We start from the raw sequence: 19,313 nt of genomic DNA on the forward strand, positions 1-19,313 counted from the left end.
CGTTGATTTTCTTAAATGGCAACACTGTCATTTTGATAGCTATTTTAATAGGGTGTGTAAAGTTATACACAACTGCAAAATATCAAATTTTTATCCTCTACCATTTACAAGATAATAGAAAATAACAAAGTTATGTCTGTAATTTGGAATAAATTCAATAATTAAAAAACTAATTGTTTTTTTGAAAAATGCTCAGACTCGTCGATTAGTATTTCAAATTGTCATTTTTGACATACAATAATAATGTATACAGCATGTTCCAATTTAAAAATATGACATCATCGTTGATTTTCTTAAATATCAAAACTGTCATTTTGATAGCTATTTTGATAGCTAGGGTGTGTAAAGTTATACACAACTGCAAAATTTCAAATTTTTATTCCTTATCATTTACAAAATGATAAAAAACCAGAAAGTTATGAAAAACAAGTAATCAAATAATAATTGAATTTAAATATTTCAATTAAGCAAATGCTCATAACGTTGCCCATTGACAATCTGACAATAATTGAGGGCAGCATTATGAGTATTTGCTTAATAAGCAGGGAATAAAAATTTGAAATTTTGCAGTTGTGTATAACTTTACACACCCTATGAAAATAGCTATCAAAATGACAGTGTTGCTATTTAAGGAAATCAACGATGACGTCATATCTCAAAATTGGGACACCCTGTATACATTATTATTGTATGTCAAAAATGGCAATTTGAAATACTAATCGACGCGTCTGAGCATTTTTCAAAAAACAATTAGTATTTTAATTATTGAATTTATTCCAAATTACAGACATAACTTTGTTATTTTCTATTATCTTGTAAATGGTAGAGAATAAAAATTTGATATTTTAGAAATAGAGAATAAAAATTTGATATTTTTATTGTCAGTAGTGTATAACTTTACATTATATGATTGTGATTATATGTAATTCGAAAACTACGAGTTTTTGAGAAAAATGACAAGATACTTTATTTATTAAGAATGACACAAAGAACCCAAAAAAATATTTTCCAGAGCAAAAAAGGTGATCTTTTGAATTTGTTTAAAAAATGTTTAAACAATTTCTGCCCAAAAATTTCGCTCCGCACTCTTCTAATTTGTTTTAAGGGCCCATTTTTGAAGAGGAATCCGCAAATAAAGCGAAATTTTTCATACGGAAGCGGCTTTACAACATGGACTATATTTTTATTTGTTTTTTTTTTATAGGGATAGAATAGAAAAACTTGCAGATCATCAGTAATAAATTTTAACGTCTAAATAATATGGTAATTTGAGACTCCCCAGATATATTAGCTAATTCAAAAACAACTTGGATGAGGCACACACGCGTATAAATAGAAGATATTATTTTCAGTAGCAGATATTCTGAATTTAGTTATTTCAAGTTGACAAAGCAGCTGGTTCAGTAAGAAGACACAATGTTTAAAGTAGCTGTAAGTAGATTTATTTGAATTTAATGTGCAATATCTTCTTCTTCACTTCATGAACCATGTCCTTTCTGAACTTTGGTTGCCATCACAGCTATCTTAATTTTACTTACTGCCACCCTAAATAGCGGGTTTGTATCAATACCACAATAATCTACCAAGTTCTTCAACAATGAAGTAGTTCTTCATGCTGGATTGCGTTTGTCTGCTTTTTTGACTCGCTTAATATTTTGTAGCAAACTATATTTGAGACCTCCCATTATAATATATCCGAAATACTACAGCTTTCTCTTCTTGATCTTCTTCTTAAAGTGGCTATCCGTTCCGGATGTTGCCGATCATCATAGCTATCTTGACTTTGTTTACCGCAGCGCAGAACAGTTCAGTAGTAGTCGTGTTATACCACTTGCGTAAATTTTGAAGCCAGGAAATGCGTTTTCTTCCCGGTCCTATTTTACCATTTACCTTCCCTTGGAGAATCAGTTGGAGAAGGCCGTAAAGTTTCTTGATTTCTCATTACATGTCCTAGATATTCTATTTTTGTTTTGTTTTGATGGTGATGAGAATTTCACTCTCTTTCCCCATTCTACTCAGGACTTCCACATTAGTAATTTGCCCAACCCAGGATATACGTAAGATGCGCTTATAACACCACATTTCGAAAGCTTCGAGCCGATTCATAGATGCAACAGTTAGTGTCCAAGCTTCCATTCCGAAGAGCAGAACTGTGAATATGTAGCATTTCAACATACGGTATTTTGTTTTTAATGATATATCTCGACTGTTGAAAATGGGTCTCATTCTAACGTATGCTGCTGTCGCTTTTATTATTCGCTGTTTAATTTCTGTCGAGTGGTCCCATTGGCTATTTAAATTCGTGCTAGGGATATGTATATTGCTCAAATCTTTCGATCTTCTGTTGGTTGATTGCAAGTTGAGCGTTTAGTATTGGTTTTTTACTAATTGTCATAAATTTGGTCTTCTTTATGTTTAGAGATAGTCCGTATCTGTTTGCTGACTTCTATTATACGAATTTTTAATATCTGTAAATCATTCAGATTATCGGCAAAAACTATGGTGTCATCTGCATATCTAATATTATTCAACCATTCACGATTTATTAATACTCCCTTTGCACAACCGCCTAAAGCTTCCTTAAATACCCATTCAGAGTAAATATTGAATAGTAGGGGAGATAAAATACAGCCCTGTCGTACACCGCATTCTATTGCAATTTTATTAGTCAACTGGTCTTCTATTTTGATTTTTTATTTTAATACTTCTTGGTACTTTTTATAATCTCAGTGGTCTTATTGAGATGTGCTAGTATTGTGGCGTTTCGAATCTTCCCCACCAAAGAAACTTTCAAAACTCTTCTATATCACCATATTTCAAAAGTCTCAAGCGATTTATAACAATTTTATTCAAAGGCCCACTCTCGACACCATAAAGTAGGGCCTAGAACACGTAGCAGCGAAGTGGGTGGATTCCCAATGCCAATAGGTCTCTGTTACATAACGTCGTTTAAGATGCAAATTGCCTAACTCACCAAATAACAGTTTTGCAGGAGAGCTAAAAAAATATGCCAACTTTAAATTTAATTAGAAGAAAGTTAAGTTTAAATATCTTTTTACATTGTTTGTTTTTAAAAAACGTTGTTAATTACATTATGTGCAATTTCATTGTAATTTTTATTTTTTACTACAATTAAATGGATAAAGGCAATTTGCTTATTTAGTTTTTGACTATTTTAGGACTTGGGTCATTTTCGTTTAACAAATCATTTTAAAAAACCGCATTTATAATTAATTTTGTTAATAACCAACAGTAAGGTATCTGAACAGAACAACTGAGGAGCAGATTTTCTAAATGCATTTTGTCCATTTTTTGTAATTTTGGCAAATCGAGAAAAACTGCTACGCGTAAATTAAAAGAAAAACTGATATACCTAAAATGTGGATAAAAAATCATGAAGATATTATACCCATATGCCAAAAATCTAGTACTGATAATATCCCAAAAAACTTGAAAAAACTGTTGGACAAACTGCATTTAGATTGTCATCCTGGGAGAAAACGCTTTTTGATTGTCTACACAAAACGGTATGAACGACTTTTGGTAGTAACGATGTAAAAAAACTCAAGTAGCTTCATAAAAATAGTCTTTAATTTTTAAATACAAAATAATATATAAAAATTAAATGAACAATAATGGCATTTTACATGTCCCCATGGTCATGATCATTGCAATCGTAGCACTCAGTTCCTTCGATAACGTCGTCATCCTTAGTTTCACCGAGGTTAGCTCGATTTTCATTTTGGTAACCAGTGTCAGAAAGAATTGGTTGTAACCTTGTTAGTTCAGGATCATTGACCCAGTTCGCCCCTGACAGTTCCAATAAGATTTTTTTGGTTTATTTAATTTTGAGATTCTACAGCAGGTAAATGTAAAGTAAAAAGCTTCTTTTTAACGTTTCAATAAGGTTTAGAATTGTTTGAATGGATTATTATTTCTGTAAAACAGCTCGGTTTTAAGCAAAATATCCTTGTCGTTTTGTGATCTCTTAATAATAATTCGTTTGGCTGCACTGATTCCTTCAATTTTTTAAAGAGGTTAATGCAGTTTTTATATCATAAACAATCCACCAGTCTCTGCCAAGTTGTTTAACTTATTATTAAACAGTACAGACACCTACTACTATGCAACGACAACGATCGCCAACGACAAACAAATCGCAATTAGTCCACAGCGCACGGACAAACTTCGGTTAGTTCGTCTTCCGTCAATGGACATACAGCACATAGAAAGTCCAAGGTATTTTTTTCATTTACTTTGAAGACAATAGAATGCACTTAGAACGTCTTTCGTGGCACAAAATGGTGGCTCTATACATATAGTTTGCGATGCTATCTTTGGTTGGAAATTTGAAAAAATGGACAAAATGCATATAGAAAGTCTGCTCCTCAACTGTAATCAACATTTTTACAACTTAAAATAATTAATAATAATATTTAGATATTAGAAAAACTGTAATCTACATTTTTACAACTTAAAGAAAATTATAAGTGGGACAAATTATCACAGAAAGCATGATAGTCTTCCATTAATGACAGTTTTAAATTACATTGAGAGCAGTGCATTTCTGTTTTGACAGGTGCAACCATCACTATAAAAAATAATCTTGCTTCGAGATTTATTTTCCTGTATTACATGGTTTTTGACGAAGCTATACAAGATTGATGTAAAAATGTTGGCTGTCAGTCCCCCTTGTCCCTCTTGCCAAATATACGAATAACCATCCTTTGTTTTCAGATTGAACACTGTTCAATTATGGACAACTAGTTTTGTCTTGTAGTATAGAGAGGAGACAGTCTACTTTGGACATAATAATACAGACTGCAAATCCATCGTGTACACATTGCAGTTTTCTGCTTTTTTGTCTTTTTGTTTTTTATTTCGAGCTTCCTCTTTTTTCACTTAATGTTCGTCAAATATATCTTTGCACATATTCCCTGTTTTATAAGCTACACACTTGTCGCCTTCGTCTTTTTTGGTGAAAATAACGCGATGTTTTGATCGTCAAGCATGTTTGTAAAAGATGCAACAGATAATGGTAATAAGTTGTTCTTGGCACACCATTCGTTTTTATAAAGCCTGTAAAGCTCCAATTTGGAGGTCCAAACTGGTTCTAAATAAAGCTTATTAGTAGATTTCCTAAAATAATGGGATTCCATTTTGGGTAGGGTATTTAAAAATAATATTAAGCCTTCTTTTTTTTGTTTCATTTCATCTGCCCGGGATTATTCTGTTTTTGTCATGCAATATCTTCGGTACTATCAATGTTTTTTTCAAGAAGCCAATAGCCAACTGTCCTTTTTGGTATGCTAAAAGTATCGCATAACAGTGTTTTGCATACTTTTAATTTAATACTTTGTTTGTTAGGAAAGTATGAGTATGAATTATGAATACGCTCGTCTTGATTGTCTTCTTGCTTTCTGTTTCTAGTTCTTTTATTTGAGCATTTATTAACCAATGTAGTAACGTAAATTTGCTTTTTGGACCACGAGAGCTTCCAGAAATGATCAAAAATTTTGATTCTGTCATCATCTGTCAAATCCTTGCACTTTAGGCCAGTTTTTTCGTGCAATACACATAAAGCATAGCCTGTTAAAAAGGTATATTTCATGACTAATAATGTGTTTTTCACTCCAAAAATATCCAGAGTTCAATGCAAAGTCTACTTTGCAAATTTATACAAAAGAAATACAATCCCACATAAAAAGCAAAACGCCAAGTAAAAGGATATTAGAAATTTGCCTACGTGCATTTGTCTCTATATCACTTGATGTAGAAATTTGCCTAATTTCATGACGATATTAAAACTTCGTAAAATTACAAAAATTCATAAAAACTTTAGGCTAATTACATACTACAACTATTTAAGTTTTGGTAAAATGCTGATTTCAATATTTCAAAAATGTTTTTTACTACATACCTTTTCAATTTAAAAAAGCACTAAAATGGGAACCACGTTTTGTTTACAATCTACGATTACGGTTTTACTACAAAGGTGGCACTTGGGCAAAATGCGTATTTATTTTTAACGACAGCGGACTTCGGCAAATTTCGTTTAATAGATTTATGTCGGAAATAGGTTAGATTAGGGATTTAGACCGCTGCCTGTCAAGTCATAGATATGTACGTTTCTCACCAGATGGCACGAATACTGTTGTTTTGATAAAATATGGACTTAGGAAATTTGCATCTTAGAACGACGATAATACCTTGGACATCCTTCTAAAAGCGACTTTGGCCTGCTCTATTCTGGGTCTAATTTCACCGTGACTCTCTGGGTTACAATTTAACTGATATCCAAGGTAAACAATTTGATCACATTGCCCAAGTTTGGCATTTACCTAATAGTGAGGGTTTTATATATTCTCTTGTTTACTTATCACGAGTATTTTGGTTTTCCGTAAGTTCAGATTCAGACCTGTTTCCCTCAGAAGTGAAGCTCTCAGCGACACTATCAGGTAATTTTTGCAGATGATCTTGAGTAGAAGCAGGATTTGTCGATTTGCATATCGTTTTTATTAAATTGAATATTGGATATAGGCCTCCTTCGTCACTGTTCAACTTGTTTCTCTCTTGGGCTTTCTTTATCCGACTTGGTATTGCAGCCCATTTTTTCTAATCATCATGTAATTTTGTTTATGTTCTTGTTCGATTTTATTATGTACACCATCTGTTATTTTCTATATATTGGCTTTTACTTAATACAATTCTTTTTTTAGGTTGTAGTTTGCTTTCTTATGGCAGCAATATATGCGAGCCCACACGGATCCCAGAAGTACTTTGATACACATGTCCATACAGTTCCTCAAGTTGATGAGTATCACCGCGAACTAGTACCCCACAAAAATCACTACCATGTCGTCGAGGAACCCGTATCAACCAGCCAACACCATCGCATATACTACCCCGAACCAATCGATACTCAGCTCGATGTCTTTGTCCCTCACGGTGGCCACTACGACCACTTTAAACGAATCGACCACCACGATCACCACGGTCACCAATATTGACACGGATATGAATAATTGATAAAATGTAACTTCTTTGACTGTTCTTTAAATTCAAAGAAATAAAAACATTAATTCGTGTTTGCTTAAAATATATTAACTAAAAAGGGTAGTTCCCTGGGTTGGCTGTATACCATATAGTTAAACAAACTCTAACATGAAGTAAAACCACTTCTATGTAATAGGTATCTATAATTTACTAAAATCTTAAAAAATCCCAATGGATTGCATAAAATATGTTCAGAACGAACGTTTTCGGACCTTCAGTCAATCATCAGTGAACTCATATACTTGCTAACTAGCCCCAGAACCAAACAATGGTTGTAATTATTATTCAGCCTACATTATACTGTTGTAAAATTGAAAAGGCTAAACGCCGATGTTAATAGATAATCTCTGGGAATATGGTGAAATCCTAATCGAGAACTTTAACCAACCATCTTGGGCCAACAATCATTGTTCAAGTGGCCTATCAAGTCCTCTGGACGTTGGCGATTAACAAGACGAAACTTTCTATGTCTCGAGCTATTCTAATAGGTCTGGATCCCGCGTCCCAAAAAAAAGTTGATTAATAGCAAGCTGAAAATTTGTTAATAACTTAAGGGTGTCTAGTCGGACACACTTTGATATATGGGAACACTGGAACAGGGGAAGTTTTAATTGTGACACAGGTTAAAAATTTGGAACGTCATACAGTGGAACCCCGATAAGTCGGCCCCGATAACCCGGAATTCCGGCTAACCCGGACCGATTTTCATCAAATAAACATTTTGATTTTCAATATTTTGTATTTTTCAATTTAATTGTGGCTTATTTCCCATCAAAATAGTTAATTATCAGACAAACCTTTCAACAATAAAAATGTATGTAATATAATATTTGAGAGATAATGTGTATGTGTGTAATTTGAACTGAACGATATTAAAAATGACTCATGGCACACGCCGCAGAAACAACAGCCACCTGTCTGTACTAGTCTGTAGTATCTATTCCTTTTTATTTCAAACTGTCAGCATTGTTTAGGAAAGACTATTTAAAAAATTCTTTTATAAACAATGGTCTTCATTTTCACTGTTCTTAAATAATAACATTACATCCTTGTGACTGTATTGTGTGTCTTGTATTGTTCGCTTCCATTTGCTTACGTTTGTGTTTGGTGTTTTTTTAGTAATTTTAATGAGTAAGTACTGTGCATATTTATAAATATATTTCATGTTATTTCAATTCTAACGGAGTTTATCTGTAAGTATACCGTATTTTATTAATTTTTACCATATTCTCCGGCTATCTCGGATTTTCGATAACCCGGATCGGTCGCGGTCCCGATTAATCCGAGTTATCGAGGTTCCACTGTACTACGAAAACGTCAGACGTATTTTGTCCGACAGAACTTCCAATTGATTTGTTACCCTTTCATTAAACTCTCATGCAAAAATCAGACTGCTATTACTAACCAACATGATTCCTGTCATTTGACATGTTCTTCGTGTTCCACTCATTAAAATGCCCAGTTGGTGATAAACACCAGTCTGATTTTTGCATGAAAGTTTAATTAAAGGGCAACAAATCAATTGGAACTGCTGTCCGACAAAATACATCTGACGTTTTCGTGGTCTGACGTTCCAAATTTTTAACCTGTTCCACCATTAAAACTTCCCTTGTTCCAGTGTTCCCATATATCGAAGTTTGTCCGACTAGACACCGTTAAGCTATTAACAAATTTTCAGCTTGCTATTAATCAACTTTTTTTTCTTATTCGGGATCCAGACCTATAAATAGTTGCTCTGCTTTCATTATTTCTGTTCACTCCCTGATATTCTTCAACCAAGAGGCCTGTTGTCTATCAATTCCTCTGCGTCCTTCGATTTTACCCATTATAATAATAAAGGAAGTGAAAATAAGTAGGTACGTATGAAGTAATTTATTTCTTTAGCTGAGTGTTTTCGACATAAACGTCTTCATACGAGCTAATGCTACAATAAAAAAGAAGTAAGAAAAAGAAGTACAAAACTCTATTTTACTTACGTCAATTAGAAAAAAGCACCACTACTTGATTGTGTATTTATTTTGTATCACTTTTTATATTATTTATTTGACCAAATCTGCTCAATATAAATCAAATAATATTCCGAAAAATCATAATTTCAAAATAGTTTTTCCTTCCTTAGGGCATTTTGCTTATTAGCAGACCAACGCAACGCTAACCTTGAATAATATCTGTAGGATATTAGATCGGAAAAGTTGATTTTGATGAAAGGAAAAAGAAGTAACGTAACTAACAAGAAGGTCAGTAAGGATGATTGCCAAAATGAGGGCAAGGCTGATTTCTTCAGTTATTTATAGAATGTATAGGCGGAAATTGGCCGAATATTCCGATCTATACGTCATTCAAATAATCTTTTTATGTATTTTTACGGTAATAACTATAAGTAAAATTAAAGAATGAGAAAAAATAGTAATATTTAAGTGTGTAAAGTTTTGTTAAATTCCTAACTGAGCTCTTTCGGCTTACAGAGCCATCATCAGAGCCGTGTTTAAAACAATACCACTCCATTTAAAAACAAAAGATTTCAACCGGTCCGCACATACGGCGCAGAAACCTTAACTGTCACAAAAATATCAGCTGAAAACTTGAGGACACAACGAAAGATAAGGAGATCTATGCTTGGAACAAGCCTAAGAAATAGAGTCAGAAACAATAAGGTTCGTAGACGAACCGGAGCAGTGTTGGCAATCGGCGTATAATCATACGATTTGCGTATCTTTTTGTAAGTTGTCGTATCTTCTTCGTATCTTTAAATAAATCGGATATTTGCGTATATTTTTAAGTATATCTACCAATCTATTACAACAGACTAATAACAAAAATAAACTTAAAAAAATCCGCTTCTCATTCATATATTTCCAACAACACATTAATTTTCTTTGCTTCCACCCAAATTTCTATAAATGGCTTATATATTTAATGAATGTTAGTGACATCAACACAAATCTAGACAGAAACCCAGGAAATAATTGCAACGTAGAACAGCAGTGACAATTCTTCAAAACCTCTATATTAGAACCAAGTAAGAAAGTACTTACTACAACCAAATGTAAGAAAGAAGAATGGATGACGGAGGAAATTCTAGAGTTGATGAATGAAAGAAGAAAAAACAAAACCATTAATAAGACCCGCTATAAACAGCTTCAAAACCAAATAAGAAGAAAAATTAGGGAGGCTAAAGAAACCTACTTCTCTGAAAAATGTAAAGAAATAGAAGAACTGCAAAACACATATGACAACTTCAACCTACATAAAAAAGTCAAAGAACTAGCCGGAATAGGAAATAGAAGAACCTCAAATATATTGCTCGACAAAAATGGAAATATTATAATGGAGACAAAACGAAAACTACGACGATGGAAAGAGTATATCGAGGAACTATTTCATGACCAGAGGGAAGCTAGTACATCCGTAGATAGCCAAACGGGAGATGTAGGCCCAGAGATAACCAAAGCAGAGGTTAGTCAGGCAATAGACTCTATGAAAACCAATAAATCTGCTGGTCCAGATGAATTGCCTAGCGAGCTGATAAAGTTGGTCAACGAGAAAAACCTGGACATAATAGTAGAACTGTTCAACGCTATCTATACTACAGGAATCATCCCTAGAGAAATGTTGACATCAGCCTTTGTGTGTTTGCCAAAGAAGGTGAATGCAAAAGAATGCAGTGACTACCGAACCATAAGCTTAATGTCACATACCTTGAAAATTCTATTGAAAATTATCCACGCCAGAATACACTCTAAACTGGAGCTGGATATTAGTGACACTCAATATGGGTTCCGCAATGGCATGGGTACCAGAGAGGCATTATTCTCCTTCAACGTGCTGACACAGAGATGTTTGGATGTTAACCATCCTCTTTACGTCTGTTTTATAGACTACAATAAGGCGTTTGATAAAGTAAAACATGATCGACTCATGGAAATCCTAAAAAATAAAAATCTAGATGAAAGAGATTTAAGACTAATAACACACCTCTATTACAATCAGCGAGCAATAGTAAGAATTGAAAAAGAAACATCTGAAGAAATGGAAATAAAGAGGGGAGTCAGGCAAGGCTGCATACTATCACCTCTATTATTTAACGCTTATTCTGAAGAGGTAATGCGAGAAACTCTGGAAGATGAAACAGTCGGCATAAGAGTAAATGGAGTCTTAGTTAACAACATCAGATATGCAGATGATACAGTAATAATAGCCGATAGTTTACAACACCTGCAAAGACTCATGAGTAAAATAGTAAGGTGTAGTAGGGAGTACGGACTCCCTCTCAATATCAAAAAGACGAAGTTTATGAAAATTAGTAAAAACAACCATAATACTAACGAAATCTTGATAGTAGAGGGCCAGCAGATCGAAAGAGTAAAAAAGTACACTTACCTAGGAACACTTATAACAGAAAATAACGACTACACTGCAGAAATAAAAGTCAGAATCGAAAAAGCACGTTCTAATTTTATAAAAATGAAAAAGGTCCTATGTAGCAAAGATTTAACATTAGCTCTTAAACTACGCCTAACAAAATGTTACGTCTACAGTGTTCTATACTATGGAGTGGAATCATGGACGTTAAATGTAGAGACAATGAGACGACTTAACGCCTTTGAAATGTGGACCTATAGAAAAATTATGAGGGTTTCCTGGGTAGATAGAGTTACAAACAATGAAGTACTGAGAAGAATAGGTAAAGAAAAGGAAGTTGAACTTACAATTAAAGAAAAGAAGCTACAGTATCTCGGACATGTGATGCGGGGCGAGAAGTATGGCATCCTACGACTCATAATGCAGGGAAAGATAGATGGCAGAAGAAGCATCGGAAGAAGACGAATTTCATGGTTGAAGAACCTGAGAGAGTGGTTTGGATGCAGCTCGAAACAACTATTTAGAGCTACTGCCTCAAAAATTAAAATAGCTATGATGATTGCCAACCTCCGTAGCGGAGATGGCACCTGAAGAAGAACAAGAAGTGACATCCGATACTTTTCATGATAATTATCTAAGAAAAGAAGGGACAAAAGGGACCTGTGCGAATTGTTTTGTTTAGAATTTGAATGCACAAATAGTTTCACTTAATTAAGGCATACTGATCCAATTCAAATTTCAAAAACAGGGATTGTGCCGTCCGATTTTATTTATGGGTTTTTAGTCTTTGGTAGCTACTGCACGATTTAGTTTTATTTTTATTTTATGCAGTGCAATGCTTAAGTAAACGTCTGTTGAAATAAGTTTTGGTTTGTGAAAATACTTTTTTGTAATCGATAAATGGTAAAATTAAAAAATGGAGCTAATATATATTTGTTTTCTAATTTAAAAAAAGTATTTTCATTGCTAGTCGTTCTACCATTTTCAAACGCTAGTGCAGAGTGTACAAAGTGTTTTCAGTAATGTATTCAATATAAAAAAAGAGATAGGGATGATCCTAAGAGGGGGTTAGAACTACTGGATGGTTTCTGCGCGACGATTCTAAGGGGGGGGGGGGTTACAACTACTGGACGGTCTCTGGGAGGCGTCGGCCCCAAAATCGCTGCTTAACAAGCCTAACTTTACGCATACAATTACGCATACTTTACGCATTATAAAGTGGGTACAAATACATACAATTTTTTTTTGTAATTCCATCTTCAATGTACCCTGCACTTCTCGTAGACTATTATGGATAAATTGGAAAAGACTGTAAGATTTGTACACACTTCTAAATATAGGTCAAAACGGCAAACAGGTGTATGTTCTCAAAAAACTTTTGATAGTGTGTAAAAAATATTTTATTATCAGCTAAGTACTTTCAGCACATAACGTGCCATCATCAGAGCTTCCTAAAAGGACATTTAAGATAAGATTTTTTTATATAAAAAATGAGTGAAAAACTTACGTCCTCTTATGAAACCTTCATAGAAGAGCAATTGCTAAACGACACAATAAAATACATGGATACTGGGAAAAAGCCACAGATATCGGGTATAACAACCCCTTAAAATGAATAAATCACATCTAAATTCTTTTATAAATTAAAAAGACAACATGGCTGAGTCAAACCATTTTGAGCCCACGTGAACAGTTCAGCTGAGGAAGACTGTCATTTATTAAAATGATAAAGAAGGTACCACAATCTTAAGCGACCTTTATATTCGTAAATAATAATTAAAATTAATAAAAAAATGAAAATGACTAAAAAAAGATACTAAATTTTTTTAAAGTTAAATTTTCAAAAATTACTATTATTAATATTGAAGTGAATATAAGTTATCAAAATTCTTCTAAAAACAAAACTGTTATTGTTTGACCAAGTGTAGAAGAAGTTAGATGAAATCAAACCTAGGAGAAATTTCATTTAATAAGCTCAGAGGTTGAAAGCTGTTTTTTTATAAATTAACAATCCAATTAATTAATTCAGACAAATCTTAAATTTTACTTGTTTACAAATATGTAATCAAAGAAAGAAACTCAAGAATACCTAAAGTAATGTTCAAAAAACTTTCATAAATTGTTGGGTATACTTTATACTAAACCAAAATTATTAAAGAAATTTCTTAAAAATAGGATCAAATTTACAATTTAATTGAATCTGGGTGTTAACACAGTTTTGAGGGTTTCTTTTCATTTCTCTACTTATTTCTAGATCTTCTAGTAGATTCATTTTGGTATAATTTAATTTTTGAAAATTTAACTTTAAAAAAATTTAGTATCCTAACTTAAAATTCATCTAACCTATACATGGCTTTTTAGTCATTTTTATTTTTTAATTAATTTTAATTATTATTTACGAATATAGAGGTCGCTTAAGATTGTGGTACCTTCTTTATCATTTTAATAAATGACAGTCTTCCTCAGCTGAGCTGTTCACGTGGGCTCAAAATGGTTTGACTCAGCCATGTTGTCTTTTTAATTTATAAAAGAATTTAGATGTGATTTATTCATTTTAAGGGGTTGTTATACCCGATATCTGTGGCTTTTGCCCAGTATCCATGTATTTTATTGTGTCGTTTAGCAATTGCTCTTCTATGAAGGTTTTATAAGAGGACGTAAGCTTTTCACTCATTTTTTATATAAAAAAATCTTATCTTAAATGTCCTTTTAGGAAGCTCTGATGATGGCACGTTATGTGTTGAAAGTACTTAGCTGATAATAAAACATCTTTTACACACTATCAAAAGTTTTTTAAAAACATACACCTGTTTGCCGTTTTGGCCTATATTATGGATAAGGTAGAGTTGTCACTATTTTGGGTCGCGCCCCTCTGAGAGGTATGGAATATTAATGGTGTTAAGCACAGAGAGCTTAAAGTACATTCAAATGGGGGGGGGGCTTATAATTTCCAACCCCCTTGGTTACGCCTATGAGCGTATCTTTTCGTGACAAATCGTATCTTTTTGAGGGATCATCAGATAATCTAAAGAAGTGCGGTTGGCAACACTGAACCGGAGTGGAATATATTATCAAACTTATTACCAGGCAAAAATTGGTATGGGCGAGACATGTTGCAATAATGAAAGACGGCAAAAGGACAAAAACTGCTTGAGTGAAGACCGCGGGTAGACAAGCGAAGCCGAGGAAAACCCTCAACGCGATGTACCGACGACCTCAAAAGAATTGTGCTTATTTGGGTAGCAGAGGCGCAGAACAGAAGAAGATGAAAATATCTGAAGGATAACTGTGTTCAACAATGGATAAATCAGTGTTGATTGCTGATGATGATACTGCGAGGTCAAAGTGATGTGAAAGCAAGTACCTCAAGGTCACAGCGGCCTGTTAGCTGTCATACACAAGTGTCTGGCAGATAACCAAGGTAGTTCTTAGTTTGAGTAAAAGTTATATTAAAGTAAGAAAATTATGTTAAATCAAATGTAAGACAATTATGTCTTTGATCACACATCTCAGATGAAGATAGTGACTCATATGTCTTCAATATTCGATCCAGGCGAAGAACGGAAGCAATCAATCCATATGCGATCGCTGGTATGGGAAAGGACGGTGGCCCTAGAGCAGTACTCAGAAACCCAAAGGTAGCACCTCTTACCAGATCAATACCCTGGATGTAGCTTGTTTTTCTATCGTTGTTCACAGCCTTTTATACTTTTTCCAGACATCTCCAGTGCGCATTGATGGTAGTGGTGGAAGTGCTGGCATACAGAAAGGGCCAACTGCTTTCAAACATTAATGGTTAAGTAGTATTTGCAAGTATTTGTGATAGTGATTTTTATTGTGGAAGGTGTTCGAAATGAGTTCCCGTAACGTTAACACAGGCTTGAAGACAGGTTTTCAAACGATCTGGTGACATCTGTAAGCATTTGTGATGTAACAATATAAAATGTGTTTTATCTTTGTTGTTATATTGTTGGAAGATTATTTTTGCAGATATATGTATTTCAGATTACAAATTTAAAAATAAATTTAAATAAGCATTGCGTTTTATTATAAAATCGTCGCTGTAAAATTAAACCGACATATCTGCAAAAATTGAGTTTTCGAGTACCTGGTGTCAAAAAAATTTTTTTTCTCTACTATTTTTTTGTCTCGTTGGATAACCAACGAGACCGTATTACGAAGAGTGGGCAAAGAAAGAGACGTGGTGTATACCATTAAAAGGAGAAAGTTAGAATATCTCGGACACATAATGAGAAAAGGCACTAAATACAGATTACTGAAGGTAATCCTTGAAGGTAAAGTGTTCGGACAGCGAGGAATTGGGAGAAGAAGAATATCATGGTTAAAGAACCTGAGGAAATGGTTCTCCACAACAACAACTAATCTATTTAAAAATCCACAAGGAAAAATTTCCTGTAGCTGGCTGTATACCATTAATTACAAGTAAAATTTAATAAAAAATTTTGGTCTTGGTAAAAGGTATATTATTTTAAAAAGCCCTATAGGGCTACCAACATCGAACAAAACGTTTTCGCTCTAAAAAGAGCATCATCAGTGTTGCAAGAACATGGTGAGCCAACCAAAAAATACGAAGGCCAAAGCGTTTTAAAAATGGACTAAAAGTCACATCAAAATGCTAACATAGCAAATTCCAAAGGATGGATATAATTCCTAAGGATACGGTCCTAGGATAACATATGACTCCCACACGTTGTAAGTGGGTCAAAGGTAACAAATTAGGTCATTATGTTACAAGAGGTGACAGGCAACTGTTAACATCTATTTAAAGCATCAGTTAATAAAATATTTATGGCCAGAATGATCGCCAATATTCGAAACGAATAGGCACTAAAAGAAGAAGAAGATTTTCTTTTTCTCAAACTGCTATATCATATTTATATAGTCGAATAAAAATCCGTCAGATGACGTTGGGCCGGTATGCATTTACGTAGAAATGACCACTTTGTTTATATTATCAGAGGACAGATCTAGTACGCAATACGTACGCCACTGGCTTCAAAGAAGAAAGATGTCCATTATGTGAAACTGAATTATTGCACAATACACTTTTATATTTACCCAGATGTGACTCATTGGCAGATAATCCCGTTTGTGCATAACACTAATGTGTTTCTAGAAGCTTCAACTGAAACAAACCGGCATATTGTGACATAAAAGTAAATATTACACTGAAATTCAAAGTTTTACTGGCATATCTGCCTATTTCTCGTAAGTTAATCAATTTCCCATTTATTTGAAACTACTGCTTCAATAAACAGTAATTGACTAAATTTTATTCATGGATAAAGTCTAAGGTGGCGTTAAGGTGAACCAAACTGACGTTAAATGGAAAATATTGCATGTGAAAATTTTAGAGTGTTCTAGTGAAAAATATGCCTTTGCAGATTTGCCGGTTTAATTTCATAGCGACAAAATTTTAAAATCTGCATGGTAATTAATTTCAATTACATAATAATTATTGTAAGAACGGTAGATAAACATTGATTTATTCTGGATATCATCTGGAAATATTTTAAAACTCCTATTATCTACAAATAATAATTACTTCAGCCTCATGTTTTGCAATCGCAATATTAATTTACCCAATGGGTGTTTGAATTAATTAAACGATAAATTTTATACCTAAATCAAAGTCCGATTTCATGATGGTTTTCATTTTCCGGATGCAAATTCGTGACCATATCGTGGAAGCATTTCAATTTTAAATTTGAATTAAATAATTGATTTTTAATGGTATTTAATAATGGATTTATGATTTTAAATATAGTCGACGCAGATTTGATCACAATAGAGCTATTATTAAATGTAGTAGAATAAAAATAAACTGAAAGACACTTAGCCACAGATGGTTGCAATGACAATAAATAATAATCCATCAGCAGAAGTAGCAGACTTTGGCTTCCAATACTTAAAGAAGAAGTAAACAACAAAAACGTACCAACATTAGAGGATAGGAAAATTTTAAGCACACATCTCAATCATACACTACACAAAATTATTGAAGAAATACGCAAAATTATCAGAATTTGATTTATCACAGAGCATAAAAATATCCACCCCCACATCTTTCCAGCCAAAACTGGCTGTTGCCTACAACCATCATATGAAAAGTACATTCAGACCTCAATGTTTGTTGACTGATATAACGTTACCTTAATAACAACTATTGGCAGTTATACACACCTTTTCAAAAAATTTCTCTTAATTTTCTTTTGATAACGATTTTCGGAGAAGCTAATCTCATACAAACATACAGTTTAACTTAAATATACGAAAAATCAACAGTTTTAGATCCCAACGTGTCAAACAAACATTTAGATAATTTTCACCCTTAATTTTAAATTATTATTTAAGCCAACCCCGAGTGATAATTTCTAGAACCTAGTTCTACTAGTACCTACCCACATTATTTTTTGGTTAAACACTGCAAAACGAAAATTCACCCTCTTTGCTCTCTTGTGTCGAAGTTTAAATACGCTACTCTCCCCCCCCTCACTCTCTCTCTCTCTCTCTCTCTCTCTCTCTCTCTCTCTCTCTCTCTCTCTCTCTCTCTCTCTCTCTCTCTCTCTCTCTCTCTCTCTCTCTCTCTCTCTCTCTCTCTCTCTCTCTCTCTCTCTGTCTGGGATTGCATCTCGAAGAGAACACACGTGTTGTTCTCTACTTTCTTAGTAGTAACCACTAGTTAATACACGAGAATAATTTTTTCTTCTGCTTTTTGTCGAAAGCATCTCTCTCGCTTTCTCTCTCCGCTTGAAGGCAACAGACGTAGTGAAAAACGCAAACAGTGATGTGTACATGTGTATCCACAAAGATATACATACAATATATCTCTGTTTTATCCGGAATAAACCACCGCGACCGGAACCTGCTTAAAAAATATGATTTGAAAACTGAAGAGAGTGTAAAAACCAAGCAATAAAAATAAATCCAGGTCAACTCAATGAAAATATTTAAATTTAATCTACGGTCTAAAAAACGAAGCTAGGACAAATAATACCCGGATAAATAATCCCGGACAAAAAATCCCCACAAATTATCACTGGACAAAAAATCCCTAGACAAAATATCCCCACAAAAAATCTCCACAAATAATCCTTACAAATAATCCCCGGACAAATATGCCCCGGACAAAAAATCCCCACAAAAAATTCCGGACAAATAATCCATACAAATTTTTTTGGACAAAATATCCCCACTAAAAATCCTGGACAAAAAATCCCCAAGAAATATTTGTGCCGAATAGTTCTTTAAAATTTTTCCCGTAAATGCAATCACGGGAAAAATTTGCATGCATGAATGCATGAAACTGCTATTCAGCCCTAAAATAATAATTACTAAACTAAACTAAACATGAATTGTAATTTTAATTATCAAATTTCGAATTCCAATTCTGGGTTTGTTCAAAAATCGTGGAACATATGGTTCGTGGTTCAAAAGTCATGGGGAATGAGCTAAGGATGTGGGAATCATAATATGATAGTTTTTTTGCATTACAATCAAGATTATCGTTTTGAGGATCAGCAGTTATCATCACGAATAGGCAGTGTATTGAAAAGAGTTGTTCAAAACAGAGTGAGCAAAATATTTAAGCGAATAATTACAATAATATTTATGTAATATTAATATATGTAACTATTCTCTTAAATTTTTTGCTCACTCTGTTTTGAACAACTCTTTTCAATACATTACCCATTCGTGATGATAACTGCTGGTCCTCAAAACGATAATCTTGATTGTAATGCAAAAAAAACTGTTCCTTTTTGTAAATTTAACGGCAAAAATATTTAGTCATCAGTTTCAATTCAATGCAAGCAACCTTAGAGTAGAGAATTTTACTCGTCAAATTGCTACTCTTAGAATAGGGAAATTTACTG

General features: G+C 33.5%; 2 protein-coding genes across 8 annotated transcripts in view; one reads left to right on the top strand and one right to left on the bottom strand.

Moving 5' to 3' along the window:
- The window catches only part of LOC114336036 (uncharacterized), a 1,032,611-nt gene that overhangs the window by 598,084 nt on the left and 415,214 nt on the right, over positions 1-19,313 (bottom strand). The gene's annotated exons all lie outside the window — the stretch shown is intronic.
- Positions 1,205-7,087, top strand: LOC114336034 (uncharacterized). Its single transcript, XM_028286338.2, has 2 exons — positions 1,205-1,431; positions 6,720-7,087. Exons 1-2 carry the CDS (start codon positions 1,417-1,419, stop codon positions 7,008-7,010), a joined length of 306 nt encoding a protein of 101 aa, XP_028142139.1. The 5' UTR covers positions 1,205-1,416; the 3' UTR covers positions 7,011-7,087.

This window comes from Diabrotica virgifera, chromosome 2 (genome assembly GCF_917563875.1).
Source record: "Diabrotica virgifera virgifera chromosome 2, PGI_DIABVI_V3a".
NCBI classification, from domain to species: domain Eukaryota; kingdom Metazoa; phylum Arthropoda; class Insecta; order Coleoptera; family Chrysomelidae; genus Diabrotica; species Diabrotica virgifera.